The 26,000-nt window shown below is 39.6% G+C and overlaps 1 protein-coding gene and 1 pseudogene across 5 annotated transcripts in view; both read right to left on the minus strand.

Annotated features, from left to right (window-relative positions):
• The window catches only part of ACOXL (acyl-CoA oxidase like), a 572,636-nt gene that overhangs the window by 508,630 nt on the left and 38,006 nt on the right, over nucleotides 1–26,000 (minus strand). For all 5 annotated transcript variants that reach the window (XM_072636271.1, XM_072636277.1, XM_072636298.1 and 2 more), the window contains exon 2: nucleotides 10,261–10,357. In XM_072636271.1, the coding sequence (XP_072492372.1) occupies nucleotides 10,261–10,357 (97 nt within the window). The remainder of the gene's footprint in view (nucleotides 1–10,260; nucleotides 10,358–26,000) is intronic.
• On the minus strand, nucleotides 12,955–25,723 carry LOC140529817 (uncharacterized; annotated as a pseudogene).

Genomic DNA, 26,000 nt, shown 5'->3' on the forward strand with positions numbered 1-26,000 from the left:
TTCCTTATTACGGTAAGTGACCCTTCATGGTTCTGTCTGTATGTATTTTCTCTTTTCAGAACCACACTGCTTCAGAGTTTCGACATTTTGGGACTTCTCACATACAACCCTCACAGTTGACATTTTGTCAAATGGCAAAGCACTCTCTCAGCCTCCATTTGTAGCTGTTGGAAGTCTGGACGTGATTTTTTTTTTCAGATTTATTTATTATTAGTTTTCAATATTCACTTCCATAAGATGTTGAGTTCTAAATCTTCTCACCGTCCCTCCCCTTCTCTCTCCCCAAGACGGCATGCAATCTGACAGAGCCTATACATATACATTCACATTAAATATATTTTCACATTAGTCATGTTGCAAAGAAAAATTAGAACCAATGGGAGGAACAAGAAAAACAAAATCAAGAAAAGGGGCGAGGGAGGCGGTGTGCGAATTGTATGCTTCAATCTGCATTCAGACTCCTTAGTTCTTTCTCTGGATGTGGACATCTCTTTCCATCAAGAGTCTTTTGGAGTTGTCTTATATCACTGTATTACTGAGAAGAGCTAAGTCAATCACAGTAAGTCATTGAACAATGTTGCTGTTCCTGCGTACAGTGTTCTCCTGGTTCTTCTCACTTGACTCAGTATCCCTAACATGATTTCTTTTGGGTATTCTGGAAGCCTTTATTCTTGGGGGTTCCACCCTGCCCCATCCTCGCTGTTTTCTACTATCTGTAAGCATCTGCAAGAGTCAGTTAAAGTAATTTGCTCCACTCACAGCCTATCTTCACTTTGGTCACTCAGTATAGAGAGAGCAATTATTTTGCCAATTTTGTTTAGTCACCTCGATTGGTTGCTGCCTTTGTAAGCCTCTCCCAGTCTTTTCAGAGCTCACTCATCTTCTGCTCTGATCCTTTCTAGGCAGCCTCCATCTCAGACTCTGTTTGTGTGTTGACTTTTCTTCTGGGGCAAGTTTGCAGGCCCCTTTATTCTTGTTATCGCTTCTCCTCATCTGACAAAGTCAATACCACATATTTAAGATCTAATCTAGGACCTCAAGGCCATGTGTGGCCTTCTAGGTCCTTGAGTGCAGCCTTTTGACTGAGACCAAGTTTTACAGAACAAATCCTGTTATGAGGGAATTTCTTGTGTGAAGTTTGGATTCAGTCAAAGGGCCACACTTGAAGACCGAGAGGGCCATGTGTTGTCTCAAGGTCTGCAGGTTCTCCAAACCTGGTCTAACCTGTCATCAAAACAGGAAGCTTCAACTCAACTAGCATTTATTAAGTTATTAGCATGTACTAAGTGTGGGAAATAGAAAAACAAAGACTAGGTTTACATTCTACTGATAGAAACTGGTTCTTGAGGCAACTGGGTTGGGATTGAAGTCAAGAAGACCTGAGTTTAAAACCAGCCTCAGTCACTTACTGGCTGTGTAACTTTGGGCAAATCAGCTAACCTCCACCTTGGTTTTTTCAGCTATTGTGACATTTAAAAAGTTCAATAGACATAATTCCTAGGTAATTAACCATTTATTGAAAATACTAACATTTTAATAAAAGAGGTCAGCGGCACTCTTGAATGCAAAAGATCCTCATAGTGGAGGGCTCAAGGCTTATAAGGTCTTGGAAAAGGGGATGTTCCAGAGGGTGGCAATCAGCTCTGACTGCTTAATAAGTCGTGTTCATCCTTCATTGCCGAAGAAGATCATGCCATCAGAGAAATGATGACATGACTTGCACCTAACTTTGTTTTGAATAAACAAGGACTGTGCAGGTCACCGGCCTCACCTCCTCCAGAGCCATGTGAATCCAGGGACCTGATATTCCTCAGGATGACTGGAGATGGCCCAGGATGCACTGGGAGACCTTGGGCCCTTTAGGCCAAGGTCTTTGCAGGTACTCACTTACGGTGAGGCAATACCCATACATTGAATAGTCCTGTTTAAGAAGTAGCCAGGGCACGGCCCGTTTAATGAGGTCAAGAAAAACAAAAACATCATGCTAGGTGGGAAAGGTTAGTAAGTAACAAGAAAATGAAGAACTGGACCTATTCTAATGAACTTTAATTACGCCCTTTACTTCTAAATTACCCCCAGTCTTGAGCACAATCTCTATCTCCACACACTAGCCTGAGCTGAAGACCACCCAGCCAGGAGTTTCACCTTCGATGAGAAATCTGATCTTGTTGGGTGGAGCAGCAGTACTCAGAAGGAGGAGAATGTTAATCCTGTCTTCTATCAGCCCTGTCCTTGAGAGAATGGACAAGGAAATAGGTGGGTGGGGGGAGGATCTTGGGTGTCCTCAATTTTAGTGATTGGCTATTGATATGCGAAAGAAATAATCATTTCTCTTACTATAAGATAGGAATAATAGTAGCATCCACCTCCCAGACTAAGATAATAATTGTAAAGTTCTTAGCACAATGCACGGCACATAGCTATGTAAATGCTTGTTGACTTACTGACTTGTGCATTTAATATACAAAGAGCATATGCATATTTGTGTTTACTTTTAATAAATTTATCTATGTGCATGTGCACATATACCCCTTGCTCTATATATGTATGAATATTCACACTATTATAACATATGTATGTATGTATATGTTACATGTATTAGATGTTCATGTATATGTTTAACACATACCAACTGTGTATAAGTGGGTATATGTTAAATAAATATACACAGTTTACAAATACCTCAGTTTTAACATCTTCATCTTCATGCTTTTTTTCCTGTAGGGTTGACTAGGAAAGCTTTCATTTTCTCCTCTAAGCTGCCAAGGATATCCTAATTTCTTTTTTTAATGTCATTGTTCAGCTAGTATTTCTTCAAGTTAAAAATAAAAACAAAAACAAAAATGTTGCCAACATAGTTGAGGATCAAGCAGGCCATTCTTCACTTAAGCATTTAGAAAAAGGGCTATAATAATCCTTTAAATGTGGAAGCTCTTAAGTGAGCCCCTTTTGGGTCAGTAAACTTACACAAATTCAAATCAAATCTTTATCCAAATTTATTTCAATGGGCATGTCTATTTCCTTGCCATAAATAAAATGGAAACCAGGCATCCAGTCTCAGTTCCTAGGTCTAACAGAGACTACATTTAGATCAGTCTTCCCAGGACATGTTTGGATTGTAAAGGAAAGCCATATCTCACTTTAATGAGACAGATAAAGTTCAACTACTTTCCCAACGAACACTGGAAGACTATTTCTAGGCCAGACCACAAAACAGAATATTCAGGGAGGGGATGATTTGTGTTGTTTAGAACATGCAAATGCTGCTCTTCTAGATTAATACAGATGGAGAGTAAAAAAACATGGGGAGAAACTGAGGACATTTGGGGCTGAGTAAGCCCGCCCATGACTTCTCAGTTGTCAGACCACTAGGATGCCTCTAACATAGTCTGAAACTGAAACAAGAAAACTACTTAAAGATTTTATTCCATTCTTTTTAACTTAAGGATTTTATAAAATATTCAAAAGTTACCTGGCCCATTGTCCCAGCTCGACAGGAAGAGAAAAGAAGAATGAGGGAGAAAGCAGTACAACATGGCCAGGAGTCAGATTTCTAAGCTATTAAGATAAATGTCTCTCTTGTGCACATCCCTTTGCCAATGTGAATCTGATCCCAGTGATCTAAAGCTTTAAGGGGCCTCAGAGGCCATCTAGACATAACCTTTCATTTTAAATAGGAGGAAACTGAAGCCCAGGGAGGCAGCTAGGTGGCACAGTGAACAGAACGTTGGACTTGGAATAAGTAGGATCAGAATTCAAATCCAGCCTGAGACACTTACTAGCTATGTCACTTAACCTCTGTTTGCCTCAATTTCTTCGTCTATAAAATGGGGCTAATAATAGCACCTATCTCCCAGGACTGTTGTAAGAATTAAATAATATTTGCAAAGTGATTTGTAAATCATTTTCAGGGGTGGTAATTGAACCTCTAGTTCCAAAGCTCAACAACAACCCTATTCATTCAATAATTTATTGATCACCTACTATGTGCTAGACATTAGGGACGCAAAATTGGGAGGTGAAAAGGAAAAAGGGGAAGGGAAGGAGATAGTCCCTGAAGTAAGGATACCACATCAGCAGCAAAGATACATGCTGTATAATAATAATAATAATTAATAATAATAATTCTTAAAGAGTTCTTTGATTGACCAATTTGGATACTCCTTCCAACCATAAAGACTGCCAGCCAGTCACACTTTTTCATCATGTTCATAGCCTCCTACAAACTCACTACTGTGGATTCACCCAATATTCCAGGGACCTTCCCCTACATAGTTTTATAGCTTGAACTCCACTTGACAGTTTCAAGGTACTTTCACATGGATTATCTCCTCTGATCCTCACAACCACTCTGAGTTAGTCATGGCAGCTTTCATTATCTCCATCTGACAGAAGATGAAGCAGATAGGATAAGTGACTTCTCTTGTCCAAGGTTACATACAGTGTGAAATGGGGGTGATTTCTCCTGGGTAATTATTGCTGCCTGGTTGCTTCCAGATCCTCCCTGAGGAGTTACTGCTGAGACAACCATGAGTCCTGTATCTCCTATGACTCAACCCTCAGAATCAATCCATCTCCATTAGGTTGTCTTGAACTCACTGCTGGATTCTTAAATAGGATGTGAGTTCTTGGCCAAGGTGCACAAAGAGATTTAATTCCGTGAACAGAAGAAACAGGTGCAAGGCTAGTGCTGCAGGATGTGATCATGCAGGCTCAGGAATGTTGTGTGTTTGTTCTGGTAACCCCAAGGATTTTTTTTTAGGTTTGAAATTATTGGAACATTTCAAATCTATTACAGATGGCAGGGGTGGAAAGGGGAGAAGAAGGAAAGGAGTGAAGTGGAAATATTTTAATGGCTTTTTCTTGGCTTCAATACTGTCCATAGAGACCTAGCAGCGAACACCAAGCGTAACCTAGCTCTGGCTTCCACTACTCACCCTTCATTTGATTAAAAAGACACCCTCATTACATATACTTCAACGTACAGATTCTCGTCAGCAAGATGTAACAATAAAACAAAATGAAATTAGGGTGATGGAGACAAATGCAACAAAATATAAACATATATATGTGTTTTTGTCTTACTGATCTGATATTTTTCTTAAGGCGTATGAATCATAAAGCATTGCTTCTAGAATTACTTGAAGTAGACCACGGTTCCAGCTGTTTACAGAATAGAATTTGAGACTCTTCTAGAGCAGATGTGCTGCTGAAGTTTGTGATGTCAACAAGATGGTGAGAAGCTACAAACAGTTTCTATTGTGTTCTTATTACTAATGCAATTACCTTTTGGTTCATTGGTTTTTGAGACTTTACTGAAAGTAAAGGAATAACTACAGCCTAGAAGGGGCCATCTAATCTATTGCTCTACTTCCTAAAGGGAACACACATAGCCACTAAAGGAAAAACAGTGGCCTGTATTTCAGGGAAGGCTACAGTAAAGGGGAAATTGTACTTGGATGTGTACAATTAAGAGTACTAAAAGAGCTGTAGTAAAAAAAACAAAATACCCAAGTCCAGTGTGCAGCCTTCCTCATAAAGTAAGGGATTGTACAGGTTAATCTGGTGGGCTCAACAGAGTCTGGCAGCAATTAGTAAGAAGCATAAGAGGATCAACCTTCATGTCTGGGTTTCAGTTACTGACACTCAGTTAAGCTGTGGACATGCTGAGCTGATTAGGGGAGCTGGAGACTTTATCAGTAATGATTGGCCTGAGGCTGAGATTTCTACTGATGACCCTGAGCACTGAATATACTTGGAGGGGCTCTATTTCCCTAGCAAGTAAGATCACGCTGAATGGGAGAAGTAATACAGATGGGAGCAAAGGAGGGAGGACTTTGGATCTTAGCCACAGGTTCCCTGGAACCTGAGATAATCTAGTCTTAAGTTGACTGGCATTTTCATGCTTTGACATTATGGACTCCCTCTTCATCTCTGTTGTTGAATTAACTGTCTTTCTACAAAGTATAGCATGGATGCTTGATACACCCAGTTATTAGCACACTCTCCCACTTAAAACTGATATATGTATGTGTGTATATACACATATATTCACACATAAACACAAATATATATATACAAATACACATATATAGAGACACACATATATACAGATGCAGATACTATGTGTATGTGTGTGTGTATGTGTTATTTGCTTTCTTTTCTATATGTTCTAGCCCCCAGTAGAGCACTTTGAGGGCAGGATTGTTTTGTTTTAAAATATATATTCTCAATGCCTAGTATAGTGCCTTGTAAAGTTAACAGAACACTAGAAACAATGCCCTGTGGTGGACAGAAACCTCCACCATTCTTCTACTTGATTATCTTCTGGGGAGCTTCCTAGAACACATGTTAGACTGGGTCCAGACATCCTAAGGGAGAGGGGATATGGAAGCGGCTATGGGGAATACTATCATGTCTTATTTCACACATAGTAGGCACTTAAATGTTGTCCATTTGATTTACTGTTGAACTGGCTCCATATAAAATAAATTTTTAACCTTGGCCAATTCTTTCAGCTCTTCCGTATTGAGATTTTTATTTTCCAGATCAACATGTATGGATTATTTCATGCAAAAGCTATGAAAACATACTAAATTGCTATTTCTCTCTTCCTGACAATGAGTTGTGAGGCAAGATTCTATGAGAGGAGTAACCATTTTCTCAATGCTTAGCGTCTGTCTATCCCCTGCCAAGGATATTTTGGTTCCAAGCTCCTCAGAGGAGTAGGCTCAGTTCCAAATGGCCACAAAAAGTTGGGCCAAATTGTGAGTCATCCCTAGCAAAAAGGACTCTGAGAAGGACTGGTCAGTGCTGAGGCTGACTTATGGGTTTGGCTCAACTCTAGGATAGATACAAGGTGAGCTCCGAGATCTGGTCCAGGATCATATTCCATTATTACCCGAAAGAAGCTTCAGATCAGCCCCCAAAAGTGAACTAGGCTCTCTTTGGCCTTTATCACGTTGTGTGGTCACATAATGGAACAGAACAGACCTCTAAGGTTCATGCTGGAATAGAAAAGGGAATTCCCAAAATGAAACTCATCTTTGGTAGAGAAGCTGATTGGCAATTGGTTTTGCTGAATTCTATTCCCTGTAAGCTCAAAGTCTTACGAAAATATGTAAAAAAATTAAGTCCCTGGAAAACAGATTTTAAAAAGGAATCACAAATTAAGTGTGAAACTTTTTTCTCAAATAGATCAGGATAGAAATTAATTTCAAGTATTTAACATACTCCTACCATTGCATCACAAACAGAGGATATCTCTATAAAAGAATCACCTCAAATAATAATAACCAGGGCTCACATTTATAAATCACTTTAAAGCCTACAAAGCACTTTCCTCAAAACAATCCTCTGAGGTAGAGAATGCATCATTATCCTCATTTACAGCTAAGAAAAACTAAAACTTTAGATTTTGTAGTCCATATAGATAAAAAAAATTGCAACAGGTGGTAACTGTAACTACTAAACGAATGAGTGAATGAATGAAACAGCATTTATTAGGAGTTTACTACGAGCCAGGTCCTGTGCTAAGAGTTAGGGAAACAATTACAAATAAGCAAGACATTTCTTGCCTTCAAGAGACAATGGGGAAATGAAAGGGGTACAAGATGGCAGCATGATTTAGTACTATCAGGGAAGTGACATGGATGCTTGGCTCCATGCAAGGTAAGGTAAAAGGTCTGTTATCAAAACCTAGAGTCCCAGGGAATGAGTCCGAGGCTCAAGTAGGAGGAGGATGAGAAAGATAAAGGGGATGAGAAGAACGGTTGGAATGAAGGCAATATGGTCTTGAAACGGCCAGGAAGTCAAAAGCAACATATATTCGGAACTTTCCACCTAAAAACTATATCAGTCCCCTAAATTACATTTTCATTTCTCTGCTCATCAAAGTTATATATAGATTATGTTCCCAGAAATAGTCAAGATAACTAAGTTAGAATCAAAATAAAGGGCTGGAATATCAGGAAAACACTGTAGAAAGAGAGAAGATATTTGGCACTTCACTATGGTGACAAGATTATAAAAACATCACTTAGGAAGCTAGAAGGCATTATGGCATGGAATGTAGAGAGACAACATCAACGTAAAGAAGACTCATTCAACCCTGGGCAAGTCACTTACGCAGAACAGTCACTGATCTATGTTGGTAGAGGGAATTTTCTTACTAGGAGTTCCCTAGACCACTGAAAATATAGATTTGTAATAATAATCCAATTTAAACTGACAAGAATAAGGAATAGAAAAGAATATGGAAAAACAATTATAAAATGCTGTGAAATGAAAAAATCACAGAAGCAAAAGAATGGTGTACACACTAATTATGTATGATTAAATGAGAATGAATGGGCACATAAAGAATCCTGATGTAGTTTTAGGAGTTTCTTAAAATTTATGATATGAAGATTACTGAGGGGTATAGTGACTGGTGGCTACATTGAAAGGCAAAGAATTATGATTTTGGAAGAGTGAGATCTAAGTAAAGCTGTAGTGATAGGAGGTTAGAGTCATAAAAAGAAATTTAAGAATTCTTCATTGTAAACCTAAAACACTTTTGGGTGATGGATAGAACATCTGGTAACATCCCTGCATATGACTAAGAAGGAGTGAGTCATGGGAGTCAATGAGATTGTTGAACCAGAAGACAGTATATTCTCTAACTCTCTAAAGCATTGGATATGGTTGATCACCCTCCTCCTCTTAGACATTCTCTCTGTTTTTGTGATACTATTCTTTTCTATTTCATCTTCTACCATCTGACCTCTTTCTGTCTAAACCTTCCTCTTGTCTTTTTTTCTTTTTTATTCCTTTATTTATTTTTAATTTTTAACATTCAATTCCATAAGATTTTGAGTTCTAAATTTTTTCCCCTCCGTTCCTTCACCCCTCCCCAAGATGGCATCCAATCTGATATAGGCTATACATGTACAATCATATTAAACATATTTCCACATTAGTCATGTTGTAAAGAGGAATCAAAAGCAAAAGGAATAACCACAAGAAAGAAGAAAAACTAAAAAAAAGTGGAAATAGTATGTTTCCATCTGCATTCAGACTCCAAAGTTCTTTCTCTGGATGTGGATAGCATTTTCCATCATGAGTCTTTTGGAGTTGTCTTAGATCCTTGCATGGCTGAGAAGAGCTAAGTCTATCAAAGTTGGTCACTGAACCATGTTACTGTTACTGTGTACAGTGTTCTCCCGGTTCTGCTCACTTCACTCAGCATCGGTTCATGTAAGTCTTTCTAGGTTTTTCTGGAGTACTCATTTTTTATGGAACAACAGTATCTTCCCTGTTTCTTTAAGGACACTAACATCCTTTCAGTATTCCAGGTTCATAACCTCAGAATTATCTTGAACATCTTACTATCCCTAACTCTATACATATAATCAGCTAACAAATTTTCTACCTTCATTTCTAACTTCACAATAGCACTCACATTTGACCTCTCCTCTCACACATGTATTGTCTTAGTTCAGGCCTTTCTCAAATCTCAAGTTTATTGCAACAAGCTGCCTCTTCTCTTACCAGTTCAGTTCATCCTTCATCTTGCTGTCAAAGTAATTTGCCCTAAGTTTCTATCTGAGTATTTGATTCACCTACTTATATCCAGTGACTTTCTATCACTCCTAGGTTAATACTAAATTCTGTTTAGCTTTTGAAGTCCTAACCTCAACCACTTCCTCTTGTGTCCTTGGACATTACTTCACCTCCTGACCTCTGAAATCTGGCCAAACAAGATTTCTCTCTATTTGTCACACAAAGATACTCCATCGCTCACTTTGTCTTTGTGATAATTGTCCCCCATTCTTGGAGTTCACTCCCTCCTTAGCCCCTACCCTCACCTCAGAGTCAGTTAATTCCATTAAGATGCAACTTAAGCATGACCTTCTGGATCAAATATTTCCTGATCCTAAATACTAGTGTTCTGCTTTCCAAAGAAGTTGATATTTACCTACTTTGCATGCATTTGCATTTATTCTTTTTATTTTTATTCTGGATATATTTATATATGTGTTTGTTGTTTTCCCTTTTAGAATGAAAGTACCTTGAGAGTAAGGATTTTTTTTTTTTACTTGTATCCATTAGATTGTGAATCCTTTGAAGGAAGGAGTATTTTGTGGGACTTTTTGTATCCTCAGTACTTAGCACAGTACCTGACATAGCAGATGTTTAATGAATGATCATTGACTGAAAAAACAGACTGGGGATAATTTCACAAAAATCACATGCCAAAAATAAATAAATAAAACTTACCTGTTCCTGAATTGCACGTTTTAACTGAGGTAAGCCCATGGTAAATTTCACTCTCTGAAATGTTAAATCCCTCATTTCATCCAGACTTAAGTCATATCTGTGAAAACCAGAAGCAAAAAGGATGTTTTTAAAAAGGGTACAAAATGTAAAAACTAAAAAAGAGTGCTAGCATAAATAGAATGGAATATTATTACTCTACTATAAGAAATAATAGACTGAATACAGAGAAACATTGAAAGACTTACATGAACTGATTCAAAGTTGGGGGTGGGGGGAGCCAGGAAAACAATATAGTGATGACAATAATATAAATAGAAACAACAAACTCCACTCCCCCCTACTACCCTCCCCTGAAAAAAACAAGTGAAAACGAATGTTGCAAAATTACAAAGAGAAAAGAGACATGAGAAGACACCTTGCCCCATTCCTTTGCAGAGCTGGGAGGGTGTGGGTATCCATTGGTGTGAAATGGCTGATCACTTCAAGGTCAGATTATTTTGATACAGGTTTGCTCAATTTTTTTCTTTTTATTTTCTTAAAAAAAAATAATGTTATAAGGGAAGTTTCTGGAACGGGGGAGAGGAAAAGAGCTAGGTAATGTAAAACTATAGACAACAAAAGAAATTTTTAAAAAGAAAAAAATTGAGTATCAGGTAAAATTTCTTCCAACAACTTTCTGAACATTTTATACATGATATGGGTTCAGCCTATCTTTTATGTAGGTAAACAGAGATGGTAAGATCCTCTTATTGTATAATGTAGGCCTTGTAGTTGACATCATTTCATAGCTCATCAACTCTTTAGAATAAGAAAGGACCTCAGAGGTCAGCTAGTACCACCTGAATACACAAGGCCCCTCCACCACAAGCAGCTGTGAATAACCAGGAGGACTGTCTTCCTGGGTAATGTGTCTGGGTTGAGTCAGAGAGACTAAAATTAGCATCAGAACAAACCTAGAAAGTGTCTCTGTATATCGCAAAATATAAGAGTTGGAAAGTACCTCAGTGTTCCTCTAGTCTAGCGCTTTTTAAACTGTGGGTTTAACGTACTCTTTGGCAACAGTAAAAGGTTTCTGAAAGTGCAGCAACCAAAAATTAATTAAAAACCAAACGTGTAATGAATCTGAAGTGTTTCTGGCAGTATTTGTCCCATCCCTTAGTTCTGAACATAAAGCATTTGCACTTTACACTTTGAATGCCCTCAGACCACAAAACACCAATCAAAAAATGGGTCAGAAGTGGAAAAAGTTTAAGAAGCCTCAGACCCATAATCCAAAGGAATCCCCGATGTAATGGTGAGAAGTAACCAGCTGGTTAAGAAGATAATACCTGAGAATGGGATATTAAAAGAGGTCAGTAGTTATATGCCCAAAGTACCTTCCTCTTACAGGGAGCCCTCAGACCCAGAAAAGTCTGGGAAAACTACATCAGTTCCTGTGGGAAGAGAGGTTTACCAGAGTACAATTATCCCTTCCACATTGTGACTTTCCCCATCTCAGTTTTCATATATTGGAGGTTGGCATAAGAAATTAAATGGGAATTTGGGGGGAGTTTTGAAAAAGCCATAGATAACACCCAAAGGCCAGCAGACAACACAGAAAAAGTTTAGAAACTCAGAAATGCATAAAATATATGTATAGTATTGTACAATATCAACATATTTTATCTTTTAGTACCATCTCTGGTCCAAAGGGAGGGCCAAAAAATTTTATACAGTTTTTCCAGATCATGGAGCCCTGTGCCTCTAACTCCCTCAATGTTGAAGGGATATCTGTAAAAGGTTGCTTTTTTCCTGTGTCCTAAGCAAGGTAGGGATCAGCACCAGAACTGTATAAGACCCCCGGAGAAGGTGGGTATATTGAAGATGGAAGGAGAATTTCCTTGATTGATTGCCGGTTCAGGTTTGGGTGCTTTGCATTTTCTGTGGAGTCAAATAAAGCCTCAAGTTTGATGTTTCTAGATTGAACACCAATAGGTTCCTGCTCAAACTCCACTTAATGGCTGTTTTCTAGACTCTCCTGGATTCAGAGTGATTATCAATAGTAACTGTTGCTCTTTCCCTCCCATCTTGATTTACTTATTTTTTCTTTTTCTCGTTAAAGGAATCATTCCCTGATTACTTCTTAAAGAAGTTTATTCATTGAATGGCCTTACCTCACTCTAAGTGAGTAACTGAATCGGCCAAGGTCTGGGCCTTCCCCAGGCATCCTAATGAATATCTGGTCACTGGATCCAAATGACTCAGGAGGGGAAAGTAAGGCTGGTGACCTTGCACAGCCCTCCCTCACTCAAAACAAAGTTTTGCAAGTTATATCATCATTTCTCTGATGTGATGGTTTTCTTTGAAAACGAAGGACAAACACAGATAGGCAAACCACAGAAGAGCTGAGAGTCCTTTTCTTTTCTTTGGAGAAACGTAGATATGACCATATTTGGGAGGCAGAGAAGAAATTGCTGAAGTATAGTGGGAACAGTTGAGAACATAGCAATTGGGGGAGAGAATGGAAACCCCATTCTGAGGGTGGAGAGAGGCAGGAGCACAGAACCCCCTTCTCAGATGGCCAAGCCCCAGCAATGCTGGAACCACCACAGGAATGTGACAGGTGACACAAGGCAATTCTGATGAGCTTTGGTTACAGACACAAGCACCTGGCAAGTGGGCAGAGATGGTTGAAGGTTTCTACTGCTCCCTCCATGTTCCATCCCATTCTACTTTTGCCTGTCCCTGGAGACCTCCTCCAAGAATATGGCTATTAGACCCTGAGAGGGGAGGACCAGGATAAGAGGAATACAGGAGACAGAGTTTGTATAATCTGGTACACAAAGGGGTCTTTTTGAAAGGGTTGAAAGAAAGAGTGATGGAACTGCTGGTTTCTACTGAGCCTGGATGACTATGAGGGGCATGTAATGGAGGAAAAGGATCAGGTCAGGTGCTTTGATCCCTATTGGGGTAGGAAAATTGTGCTAGGTACCCCAGAGGGAAATCTCCAAGGAGAAGGAAAGGGTTAGGCATGGGTGGGAGCTGGAGAGGGAAGAAATTGGAGGCAGCCCCTTCCTGGGTTGAGAAGGTTGCTGGGGGCCAGAGGAAAGCCCAAAATGGAAGGATAAAGGAAGGAGGAACTCACTTGATATGCCTCATGAGTAGACCCTCAGGGCTGTTATCCATCCATATTAAAATCTCATACTCCCTTTTCTTTGGCCCATAACACCCCACCACGTACATGGCCTTATACACTCATAGCACTTTGTGGAAGATGTGATGGAGATACTTCAAGTTACAGACAATCTCCTTGTTGACCTTAAAGGGAACCTTCACTTTGTAGTCCACACCTTCCTTCAGCATAAATACTTGGGCAACTCCAGGTCTCCTGTCAGGTACATGGCAATGGGTTCAGGTGCTCATTCACACAGCAGTGTCAGCCCTGTCACCTGCACATGGGGGAGACAGGGATCCATAGCCTCAGAAATGGGACCCAATAATACGCTTACATTTGGTTAGACTCTTGATCTAGCTTCTAGATCTCCTGCAGCGTCTTCTTCTCTGGAACCTTGTAGCCTAAGTAGCCTTCATCCAAATCCTCCCCATGGGCAGCCCCAAAGTCTTCCTTGTCTGCTATGAAATCCTAGGGTCTGTCTGATCAAGTTCATAGCTGCCACAGTTTCTAATCCCACCACAGCCACAGACTTACTGAGATGACATAACCACATCTTGATGGATCCAGAGTAAGTTTTGAGTTGAGAGCCTGAAACCTATTTAGTGAAAAGCCCATAAGATAACAAAAAATAAAATCCTGGTCACAAAAAATGAAATCCTTGTTTGATCCTCTCCATACTAGCTATCATCTAATATCTCTCTTCTCTTTATAATTAAAAACTCATTGAGAAAGCCACCTAAACTTTGTGCCTCTATTTATTCTATTCTGCTATCTAGCTTACAAACTCATCAGTTAACTGAAATAGCCATCTCTGAAATTACCAATCATCTTTTAATTGCCAAATCTTGTATTTCTTCCATCCTCATGTTTCCTTACTTCTCTGAAGCCTATGACTGTTGAGAGCTGGTTTTTGTCATCTGTTAATAACAAGCTTCTCCAAGATCTTTTCTCTTCTCTAGGTTTTTGTGATTCTGTTCTCTTCTGATTCTTCTATCTGCCTAACTTCCCCTTCTCTTCCTTGCTAGACCTTTATCTATGTCAATGAATGTCCCCAAAGGCTCTGAACTGGATCCTCTACTACCTCTATACTATCTCACTCGGTAATCTTATCAATTCCCCTATGTTCAATCACCATCTCTTTGCAGATGAGTCTCAGATCTATTTATCCAGCTCGAATTTATCTCCAGAGCTCCAGTCCCACATTACCTCCTGCCTCTTAGAAATCTCAAACTAGATATCCAGGAAAAGCCTCAAACACAATATGAAAACATAATTCATTATGTTTCTTGCATCCCGACTTTCCCGACTGTCAAAGGCATCACCATTCTCCCAGTCACCCAGACTCACAACTTCAGTGACATCCTTGACTCCTCTCTGGTAATCATCCCACAAAGACAATCTGTTGTCTAACCAACATCTCCTATACATCCCCTTCCCTCTGCTCCTACCACCAGAGTCCAAGCTAAGGCCTTTATCCTAAAGGACTTAAACCTTATTTTTTACTTGCCTACATCCTTCTGGGTGGTCTCAGCTTCAACACTCTCCCCACTTCAATGCATTATTGATTTAGCTGCTAATTTTCCTGAAGGGCCATTCTGTTGTACTTGATAAACCCCAGTGGATCATTATCTCTACAAACATGAAGTCTTCTATTTGGCATTTAAAGTCCTACATAGACTTGTGAAGACCTACTTTAAGAACATCTTCCCAGTATTCTTAAACTTGGTTCCTAATTACTACATAGTAATTGTTTCTCTTTTACCCAGGAACCCTGAGGGTCTTCCTCTTCCAGTTTGATTTTTTTTTTTTGTATTAAAGGGACCATCTCTTGAGTAACTACTTTAAGAAGCCTATTCATTGGATGGGTGTATCTCACTCAAAGTGAGAATATGATAAGATCTCAGCCTGAAAGGGCCAGGGTCTCCCATTGCATCCTGGGCCATCTCCTGTCATCCTGATGAATATCAGGCCACTGGACCCAGATGGCTCAGGAGAAGAAAGTGAGGTTGGTGACCTTGCACAGTCCTCCCTCACTCACATCAAAATCAATTGCAAGTCATGTCATCATCTTGATGTCATGGTCCTCTTTGAGAACGAAGGACAAACACCACAACAACAACCTCCACACTCTATAATCCAGCAACTCTAATCTACTTGTATTCTTTATACATAGTATTATCTATGTCCTGTCTCCATGACTTTGCACTGGTTATCCCTTCCATACCTGGAATACTCTTCCCCCCACTCCTCCCCACACCCAACCCTTTTACCTCTGCCTCTTGGACTCAGCTCAAATTTTACTTTCTGAAAATCCCTCCCTAATGCTTTCCCTCTGAGGTTACCTTCCATCTACTTGAGATATATATATCATATATGCCCCTAGTTATTTGCATGTTGTTTCCCCCACTAGAGAGTGGGCTCTTTGAGAAGAGTGGCAATGTTTTTCTATTTCTTGGTATGACCAGAGCTCAGCACAGTGTTTGGTATGTTATACACCCTTAATAAATGCTTGTTGATTAACTACAAAGCCAGGAGTTCTGTTCTGTGCTAATAAAACGGATATTTAGAAAAGGTATCTATATCATTCAATAAATATTATTAAGTATCTACTATGTGCCAGGCCCTGTACAAAGTGCCAGAGATATAAAAAAGAGGCAAAAGATAGTTCAAGACTTCAAGAAGCTTATAATATGGTAAGGAATGCAACATGAAAACAAATATACACAAAGAAAGCTACATACAAGATAAATAGAAAATGATTAACAGAGGGAAGGCACTGGAGTTCAGAGGAGTTGGGGAAGGCTTCCTGTAGAAGGTGGGGTTTTAGTTGGGACTTAAAAAAAAGTCAGGGAGATCAGTAGGTGGAGGAGAACTCTCCTAAGAAGTAAAAAAAAAAAAATGTGAAAAGGATATGGGGGAAGAGCAACGGAAGCAGAAACATAAATAATATTATCAGAGTATATTATGGCCTCCAATTCTGACATGACGGCATCAGGTTTGAGGGATGACTTCGATTATCTGGATATTTGCTGAACCGTGTTCTCTCTCTCTCTCTCTCTCTCTCTCTCTCTCTCTCTCTCTCTCTCTCTCTTTCTCTCTCTCTGTCTCTCTCCATATAGATATATATATATATGTATATACACATATATATGCATATACACATATATCCCTCTCTCTCTCCCCCCCACCTCCCTCTCAAAACAATTCATAATTTCTTAGCTTGCCTTATGATAATTTGATCTTTCAAAAACAAAATATCCAATGAGAAGCTTTATTCTGGAATTATTTCTCACCCTGAGGAAGACCTCATAGTTGTAGAAGTAGAAAAGATAAAAAATCTTGAAAGAAAGTGACCTTCATCTTAGAATTTGTGCTTGAGCAGGTGAAAGCTGAGCATAGTCTGATATAAACCCTAGATGTTTTGGAAAGTAAATGTCCAATGTTCAAAGAAAAACTAGGTAAGTTCCTATGAACTAAAATGCTAGGGGGGCAATCACCCTAAGAGGGATAAGAAAATCCCTAGAATGAAATGTTGACTTAGAAAAATAATTCTAATGAACAGAAAATGGAAGTTATCTTAAAGAAGGCAATTTTGGTTTTTGTTTGTTTAGATAGTTTTAATTTTTTACTGAACTGAGGTCAGTTAAGGGAGGCAGCGATCTACAGTGGAAAAAGTCCTGAACTGGTTAATGAAGAGACCTGGGTTCTACCCCCACTTCTTCCAGTAAATTAGCTGTGTGACCTCAGCCAAATCACTTCTCTGAGTGTCAGAGGCCACATTGGTAAAATGTGAGTGTTAGATCAGATGATCCTTAAGCCCTTGCAGAAGTCACATTCTATTTCTCCTGATAATCTCTAGGATCCTTCTGCCTTCCTTTTCCTCTTTCACCTCCTCTTCCTCTTTTCTTTCTGACACATCTCTTTGTCTCCTTTCTCCCATGTCCACACAGTGGTAGAGAGGTTTGGGTTTACAGGCATCATGGGAGGAAAGGGCACTCATTAGGGGAATCTTGTCCATTCTCATCCCTCCTCTTGAAGGTTCCTTTTTTAAATGGTTCAATGGAAAGAAAAGACAGTCCACAGACCCTATGAAAAAGTCTTGGCAAACCAAAAGCTGTAGATCTTTTTCAGTGCGTCCATTAAACTTCACAGTTAAATTATAACAAATGCAAAAAAAAAAATGTAAAAGCAGCAAAAGCAACCTCAATCCTCTCTCCCCTGAGCCAGCACTTGCTTAGAATGAACCCAGAAAGGACAGCCCAGAAAGAAGAGCCCAGAAAGGGTGGGGAAGGAAAACCCTGGGCAAATGCATCCCAAGACCACAAAAGCAATTGATTTTCAAGTTTTCAAAGTGGCATATGCAGAAAAGATTTTAAGAATCAATTTCAGAATCAATTAAATCTTTAAACAAAAGTTTTGGTGATGGGGTTGGGAGAATAGACAACAGTGCGTTCTTCCTTTGTTGCCAAAGAAGACCATGTCATCAGAGAAATAATGACATGACTTGCACTTGACTTTGTTTTGAGTGAGGGAGGGCTGTGCAGGTCACCAACCTCACTTCTTCTCCAGAGCCATCTGAATCCAGTGACCTGATATTTCTCAGGATGACTGGATATGACCCAGGATGAGGCAATTGGGGTTAAGTGACTTGCCCAAGGTCACACAGCTAATGAGTGTCAAGTGTCTGGAGTGAGATTTGAACTCAGGTCCTCCTGACTCCTGCACTGGTGTTCTATCCACTGCACCACGTAGCTGCCCCAAACAAAGTCTATCTTGGCTAAAGTAGCACAACATTACATGGCTAGGCATATTTCATATGAAAGTAGCCTTCAGCTTTCAACAAGCCTAACTGAAAACAGCTCTGAAGAAAAATAAACAATAGAGGGGAAAAAAAAAGAGATGGTGGGTAGAATCACAGGAAGATACAGTCAATCTATGATTTTCCCAGGGTCTCTATCTATTTTGGCTATTGATCAAACCCTTTCCTTCTCCGTGTACTTCCAGATGCTGATTTGGGGTCTATCTTTGTTATTCCAAGGAACTCCAACAGAGAGCAGGCTGGGAAAAAAGAGGTGACCTTCAGGTCGGCCCAGCAGTAATGGGAATGGGCTCTGGTCAACAAAAGGAAAACTATTAACCAAGATCAGTGTCTACGTTGTCTGTGGATTCTATTTAGCTTTGTTATTCCTGTTTCCCATCATCGTTATTTCTTAAAAGTGGACTACCCGGGTAAGGGGATTTCCAAAGAGGCTAACTGTAAGCCAGGTATGCTAGGGGCACACTAGAGAAAGGCTTCTTAACCCGGGTCAAGGGGTGTATAGATGGAGTTCAAGTGTCCCATTAACTTGGAAGAGAAAAAAGTTACCTCTTTATTTCAGTGTAAATTGGTTTCTTTTGTAATCCAATGTATTTAATTGATGCATTTAAAAACATTCTGAGAAGGGTCATAGGCTTTACCAAATGGCTCCTAGGGTCCATGGCACACAGAAAAAGTTAAGAACACTTGTGTTAGAGTCGTATTTTCCCAGCATAATGAAATGTGTTATGTTTTCATATTGTTAGCTTCCTTCCAAAAAGATAAAGAAAAATAAGTTTGAAGATGCAACGGATGTACTTGTTTCCCTAGAAATCCTCAGCACCTTGGTACCCAGACTCATCCAAATGATCCGCCGTGCCAAGGGTGCTTTCTGAAAACATGTCTCTCCATCTGCAAGTGGACAATTGGAACCTAGAGACATGCCTTCTGTCATCTCACAAGAGGCGCAAATCCTAAGAGAAACTGTTAAGAATTAATGCCACCACCACTACTGTCAAATGGTTTCTCTTACAAACTCTTGGAGGGCAAGGCCTGTGTGGGTCTCCTACTCAGCACGGTTCCTTCCACAGGGTATGAGTCATTAATTAAGTTCTTGGTCCAGATACAGTAATGGCCTATGATATCTGCCTTCTATAAGCCATCCATTCTTAAATAAAGCAACTGATACCAATTATATGCTATAATATACACTGTGTTATGCTATACTACATACTATACTATACTATACTCCCCAAAATACCCACTGGAAACCAGAAGTGATGTTTCTATTAAATTTTAAAGTTTAAAGAGCACTTCATGTACTCTATTTCATTTGAGGCTAAAATCAATTCTTCCAGGTGGGTGCTGAAAACTATTGCTATCCTTATTTTACAGGTGAGAAAACTGGAGAGAAGTGTCTTGCCCTTGTCACCCAGCCAATGTCCGAGGTGGAATCTGAACACAGATCTACATTACTTCAAGCTCAGCACCCTATCCACAATACCACACCATCTTGTGTCCCTAACTGTAAATAATAATACTGTAAGATTTCCTTAACAAATACAGTCGCATTTATCTTCGAGGCTAGACAAAACTAGGGTATGTTAAAGTCCTGTTCTTTAGGCATCTTTTTAATAAGCTCATATTAAAAAAAAAAAAAAACCTGCTCTCAACCACTAGATGGAGCACTGACACTTTGACCAAAGAGGATAATGAGAGCTAAGAATTCAAATTAAATCTAGAAATAAAAGATAAAAGGAATAATATACCGAAATATTTTTTGGTTTGTGAGAAAAGTCTGAAAATGTGCTCCAAAAATTAAAAATGTCTAAGTTTCTGCTTTTAAAATATGTGAAATTCTTTTGCTATGAAAATCAAGCTACTGTAAAAAAGTCAAACTATATCAATAAAATTTATTCTTAAAAAAGTGAACAGCGACTTTAATAATTGCTTTCATAAAACGTAATAAACAATAAAGTTTACAGAGCACTTATATATTCTATGTACCCTTAGTAAGTAAAAAGGTTAAATGGTCATCTTTATGCCTTTTGCAAGTGCCAAAAGCTATTTACCATTCTCCTGAATCCTTTTCAGATTACAAAATAAACTAGGGAAATAAGGTCTCTGTACACTGACAAACAAAATCATCAGATTCCTAAGCATTTAAATAGTTCTTGTGCAGTGCTATCGCCAATTGTCCTGACCTATGTCTCATCACTGAACTCCTATGACTGGAGGAGAGAGTGAGATCGATGACCTTGCACAACTCTTCCTCACTTAAATCTCATTCACTTGCAAGTCAAGTCATCACCCTCCTGATGTCACTGGTCCTCCTCAAGAACAGTTCTTGTACACCCAAGGAAGAATCTTTATTATAGACAAAGCCAAGATCCCCAGTTTCCTCATCTGTAATATGAGAGAGTCAGAATTCATGATCTCTAAAATCCTTTTTGTGTGTAAAATGCTGTGGATTTTGTACAGCACCGCAGTAAACTCAATCTCTAAATGACAACCACAAAGCACAATGAGAGTGAAGGATAAGAACTAGCCCCAGCAGGGTTGACTTTGCTGTTACTCCTGTCATAGATGTCCCCCCTCCACCCACCTTAGATCAAGTCCCATTAAATATGGTAGGAGGTTGATTTTTACCTTCAAGCAGACCCAGTCCTTCAACTTGTAACATTCTGAATCAATAGAAGATGATAATCTATGTAATCTTTCTCCTCTTGGTGGCACAGTGGACAGAGCCACTGGATTTGTAGTCAGGAGGATTTGAGTTCAAATTTGACCTCAGACACTTGCTAACCACATCACCCTTGGCAAGTCACTTAACCTGTTTCATCAACTATAAAGTTAGGATAATAATGGCACCTCCCTCAAAGAGTTATTGTGAAGATCAAATGAGACAAGATTTGTAAAGTGCTTTCCAAATCTTAAAACCCTCTATAAATGCCAGGTATTATCATTATTACTATTAAGTATCTACTATAATCTGGGCACCAAATTAGGCTCTTCTCAAGCAAAGACAAAACTATCAAACAGTTCCTGCCCTCAGGGAGCTTATGGAAACATAGCACTCTTTGACTTTCTCTTTGTACTGAGAAAGCAAACTCTCTAAAAGACTCCTTTTATCCTTTTGCCTACTGGCTCACCCTCAGCTCTTTCCAGAAAGTGAGAGAATAAATACCACCCCCAACCATGCCCTAATAAAAGCATATCAAAAATTAATACTCCTCTAGTGGTTCAGTCAGTACACAACGGGGGATAGGTCTTCATTTTATTCTTTAATCAAATTAAGAAAGACTATTAAAACTAGTGTTATAATTACATTAAATTCTAATAACAATTCTTTAGGAATTTTCAAGGGATAAAAAAAAAATCTATGTTTCAATTAAGTAGAACAATGGCCCTTCTACTGAGATGGAGGTCTCCATCCTTTGGGAACAGGTAATTACCATTGAACAGGTAATTACCATCATCCACTGAAAAGATCTGATTTTATTCTGGTCATTTACAGCAGGGTCCATTGATGTGATTTCACCTTCTAGAGAACATTTGGAAACAAACTGCTGGTCAGTTAATAGCACTGACTCAGAGCAGCTCACCTAAAGTGTGAGCTTGATTCCATTTACCAAGCACTTATTAAGTACCTATTATGTGCAAGGTACTGTGTCAGGGACTGGGGAAATAGAAACAATGATGAAACAGCTCTTCTCCGGGAATCAACATTTTATTGAAAGGATATTATATTACATGTAGCCAGGGAAATAAAGTATGATAATTCGAGAAGAGAGAAAACACAAATAGTTGGGGAATCAGAAACGGCTACAAATAGAGGGCAGAACTTAACTAATACTTCTCAAAAGCTAAGGATTCTAAAAGATAAAGGTGGAGAAAGGAGTGCAATCTTAGAGATCATGAACAATTTAGACAAAGAGAATGGAAATGGAATGCCAATTTCAGAGAAGAACAGGTAGGCAAATTTGACTGAAATGTAAGAATATTTAAAGTAGAGCAATATGAAATGTCAGGAAAAGTAGTCTGGAGTCAAAATATGAAATATACAAGATTTTAAATGACCAGCTGAAGAGTTTATATTTTATCCAAGAGGCAATAGTGAGCCACAGAAGTTTCTTGAGAGGTGAAGTTGACAACTGAATGAAGAATGATTTAGAAAGGAGAGAGACTGGGAATAGGGAGACCAATTAGGAGTCTGTTGCAATGGTACAGTCAAGAAGAGATAAAGGCCTGGAATAGTTTATTAGCTATGTGAGTGGAAGAAAAGGAACAGACATAAAAAAATGTTGTCAAGATAGAACCAACAAGAATTTGTGGTTGTTTGGCTGTTTCACTCGTATCAGAACCTTCATGACCTCATTCTTGACAAAGATACTGGAGTGGTTTGCCGTTTCTTTCTCCAGCTCATTTTACAGATGAGGAAACTAAGGCAAAAAGCGTTAAGTGACTTGCCCAAGGTCAACAGCTAGTAAATGACTGAAGCCAGATTTGAACTCAAGAAGAGGAGTCTTACTGACTCTGGGCCCCACACTCTGTCTACTAGCTGCCCTTGAATTAGCAAGATTAACAAGAATGAGCAATTAATTACTAAATTAAGCAGTTAATAACTAAAAATGGAACAGGAAGAGTTATGGTAAACGTATGGGAAGAAAACAATTATTTCAAGGTATGAACATTTTCTTTTTTTAATAGTAATCTAGAAGTAGAAAAACAACAAGTTCAAGTCAACAAACCATTATTTAGCTCTTACTATGTGTCAAACACTGTGTTCAGCATTAGGAATACAGATACAAGCAGAAAGACAGTGGCCTGCCTTCAGTGAGCTTATATTCTAAAGGTGGAAGATAAGACATAAAGGAATTGAAAGCATGGAGGGGGAGAGCAGTCTGGGTTGCCTGGCCCTCATTGTGCTGACAACTTGTATAAAATATGTGCCTGCCTGTGTGTGTGTGTGTGCATGTGCGTGTACATATGTATATATGTGTATATATGTACATGTACATGTACATGTGTGTGTGCATATATATACATATGTACATGTATATACACTAAAGTGGGACTATCTCCATATGTCCTCAGTCACAAGCTCAATGGGGCCAGGTCCTGCCCATCTCATCCTTCGTATTTGCATCCACTTTTTATCGAATGCCTTTGGTTAGGTGGTTAATGTTTTCTCTTCAGTAATCAAACGTGTTTTTGTCTTCTCTGATGGTTTCTTCTTGATATAGAGAAAGCTAACAATCGGTCACCCAACCCCAGCATTATTTCTTTTTCTCTCTTCTCTGACATCTGAGGATTCCAGTTGAACCCAACTGTGTAACCACTGCAACATATTCCTGCATTGTTTGCCTGGGACTTGAATCTCTAAGTGTTTTCTATGCCCCTCGTTCCTGTTTCCCCTTAAAATCAAAGCAGCTTTTTTAGGGACTTTACAATTTCCAACTTTGACCTACTTGTAGTGGTGAAGAGACAGAAGAGCAGCTTCCTGTTGTCTAGAGGATAAAGGGTCAGGCTTGGACTTAGGAGTGGTTGCCTTTGAGTCGTTTCTGTCATATCTGACTCTTCATGACTCCATTTGGGGTTTTCTTGGTAAAGATGTTGGAGTGATTTGCCATTTCCTTCTCTGGCTCATTATACAGATGAGGAAATGGAGGTAAACAGGCTTAAGTAACTTGCTAGTAAGAGTCTGAGGTCACTTTTGAACTCAGATTTCCCTGACTCCAGGCCCAGTACTCAATCCATTGCACCATCTAGCTGCCCCTGAGTTTAAATTCTGCCTCAGACACTACTAGTTATATGATGATGTAGCAGCACCTACTTTGCAGGGATGTTGATAGGATCAAATGAGATATTTGTAAAGCACTTAGCCTAGTGTCTGGAACATACAGATATGTATGCTAATTCCTTCCCTACCCTTCACCTAGACCAGGCCTTGCAGGTGAGCAGAAGTCTGCTCAAAAAGCTCTGCCAGATTCTTAGACCCCTAACCCTGGAGACCAGTCAAGAAATCCCCTAGCAATCTCAGACTCAGCTCTCTGCTACCATCACCAGAAGAGGCCCCGTGGATGGGTAGGGGAAAGCCATGCCTTGTTCAGTCCCAGGGGCCTACCTGGGCCCCTCAAGTTACTCCTGTAATTGTGCCCTGAGGGTGGCTAAGGTGGAGTGGGTGGTTGCTACCTTCACTTGCTCCCCCTTCCTCCCTTGCTCTCCATCCAGTTCTGACTCTCTAGACACACACACACACACACACACACACACACACACACACACACACACAAATGACATTCCACTTTTTGCTTATGTTTCTTTAAAAAGGAATTCTGGCTTAAAATTGAACTTTTTTAGAATCTGTTTCTGCCTCCTCCTCTATCAGACCAGTTTCTTCCATAGCCACAACTGCTTAGTGCTTAGAATCACATACAGAAAGGTACATCCAAGACATGGAAGAGGGAAAGTCCTTCATCTTGTTTGCCAATAAGATCCTAACCATTTGAATATCTATCCCTTTGGATGCTTCAGTAACTTTCTCTTCCATCACCATATACATTTCAAGTACTGTTGTAGTCATCACGATGACATTACATGGTGGGGCCATTAAACAGGCAGAGTATTATAAAGGTTACCATAACTCTTGTGAATTTCTCTGAATGAGAGATAGATTGCTTCTTAAGTATTTACTACGTGCTAGGCACTAATCAGTCACCAAGACAGTCCCTGTGCTAGAGGAGATCACCCTCTAATTGGGGAAGACTACACAGAGAGGAAGCTGGAAAGCCGGAGATGACTTAGCAATGGCGTATCAAGGGCTCCTAAGAGACATGGAGCCCTGGTTTCAAAACAAATAAGGTGAAAGCTCACCTATCAGAGCCTGGTGATCTGAGTAGTCTCTATCATATGCCAGTAACCTCTCCTAGACCATGACCACCCATAACCTATCTGTAATCTATCCATACCACAAGCCCAAGATTTCCCAAACACAGTTCAGATGCCTACTCTTGGACACTCTCACTGGGAAGTGTAACATTCCACATGTTGAGTTTAATAAATGCTCCCAAAGCTTTCCATTCATAATCTGAATGTCCTGCCATTGACTTTTCCACACTGAGAGTGAGGAAATCCAGGAGGCAGTCACAGAATTGACAATTCAGAACCAGCTCCCAGTAGATGCTGCTACTAATCTGCTTACACTCTGCCACTGGCCACAACCACGTTCTCAAACTGTTTCCTGGTGCGTCAACACTTTCAACTAGGTTGTAGAGAACCCAGTTGTTTCTTGTCTCTTTCTCATCACAGGTGGAACGCTGTAATATAATAGAGGGGCAAGCCCACATGTGGGAAGGGAAACTCCCAGTCAGCATTGGGAGATACCACTCTTCCAACACCCGCCCTAGCCCCACCTTTGCTCCAGATGCCTTGATTCTCTGGCTATTTCTGTCTGGTGTCAGCTTTATTGGGAAGATCATCTGATAGCCCAGAGTGCTTGTCTGATAGGGCATAGATATTAGCCTCACAACAGACATATAATGAGGAATTGGGATGATCACTATAATAAAAAGAACTGGGGCATATCTCCAGATAGAAAATGAATTCATTGAACACTCATTAAGTAACAGGCACTGTGGATACAAATACAAACAAAACCTGCTGTCAAGGACATTACATTCTAAGGTGGAAAGACAACACCAAAAGTGGAGGGGGCAAGACTACTGACAAGAAGGTAGAAATGACCAGAGAGTGACCAGTGAAGATCATGGCCTGAATATCTCATGGAAA

This window comes from Notamacropus eugenii, chromosome 1 (genome assembly GCF_028372415.1).
Source record: "Notamacropus eugenii isolate mMacEug1 chromosome 1, mMacEug1.pri_v2, whole genome shotgun sequence".
Classification (NCBI taxonomy): domain Eukaryota; kingdom Metazoa; phylum Chordata; class Mammalia; order Diprotodontia; family Macropodidae; genus Notamacropus; species Notamacropus eugenii.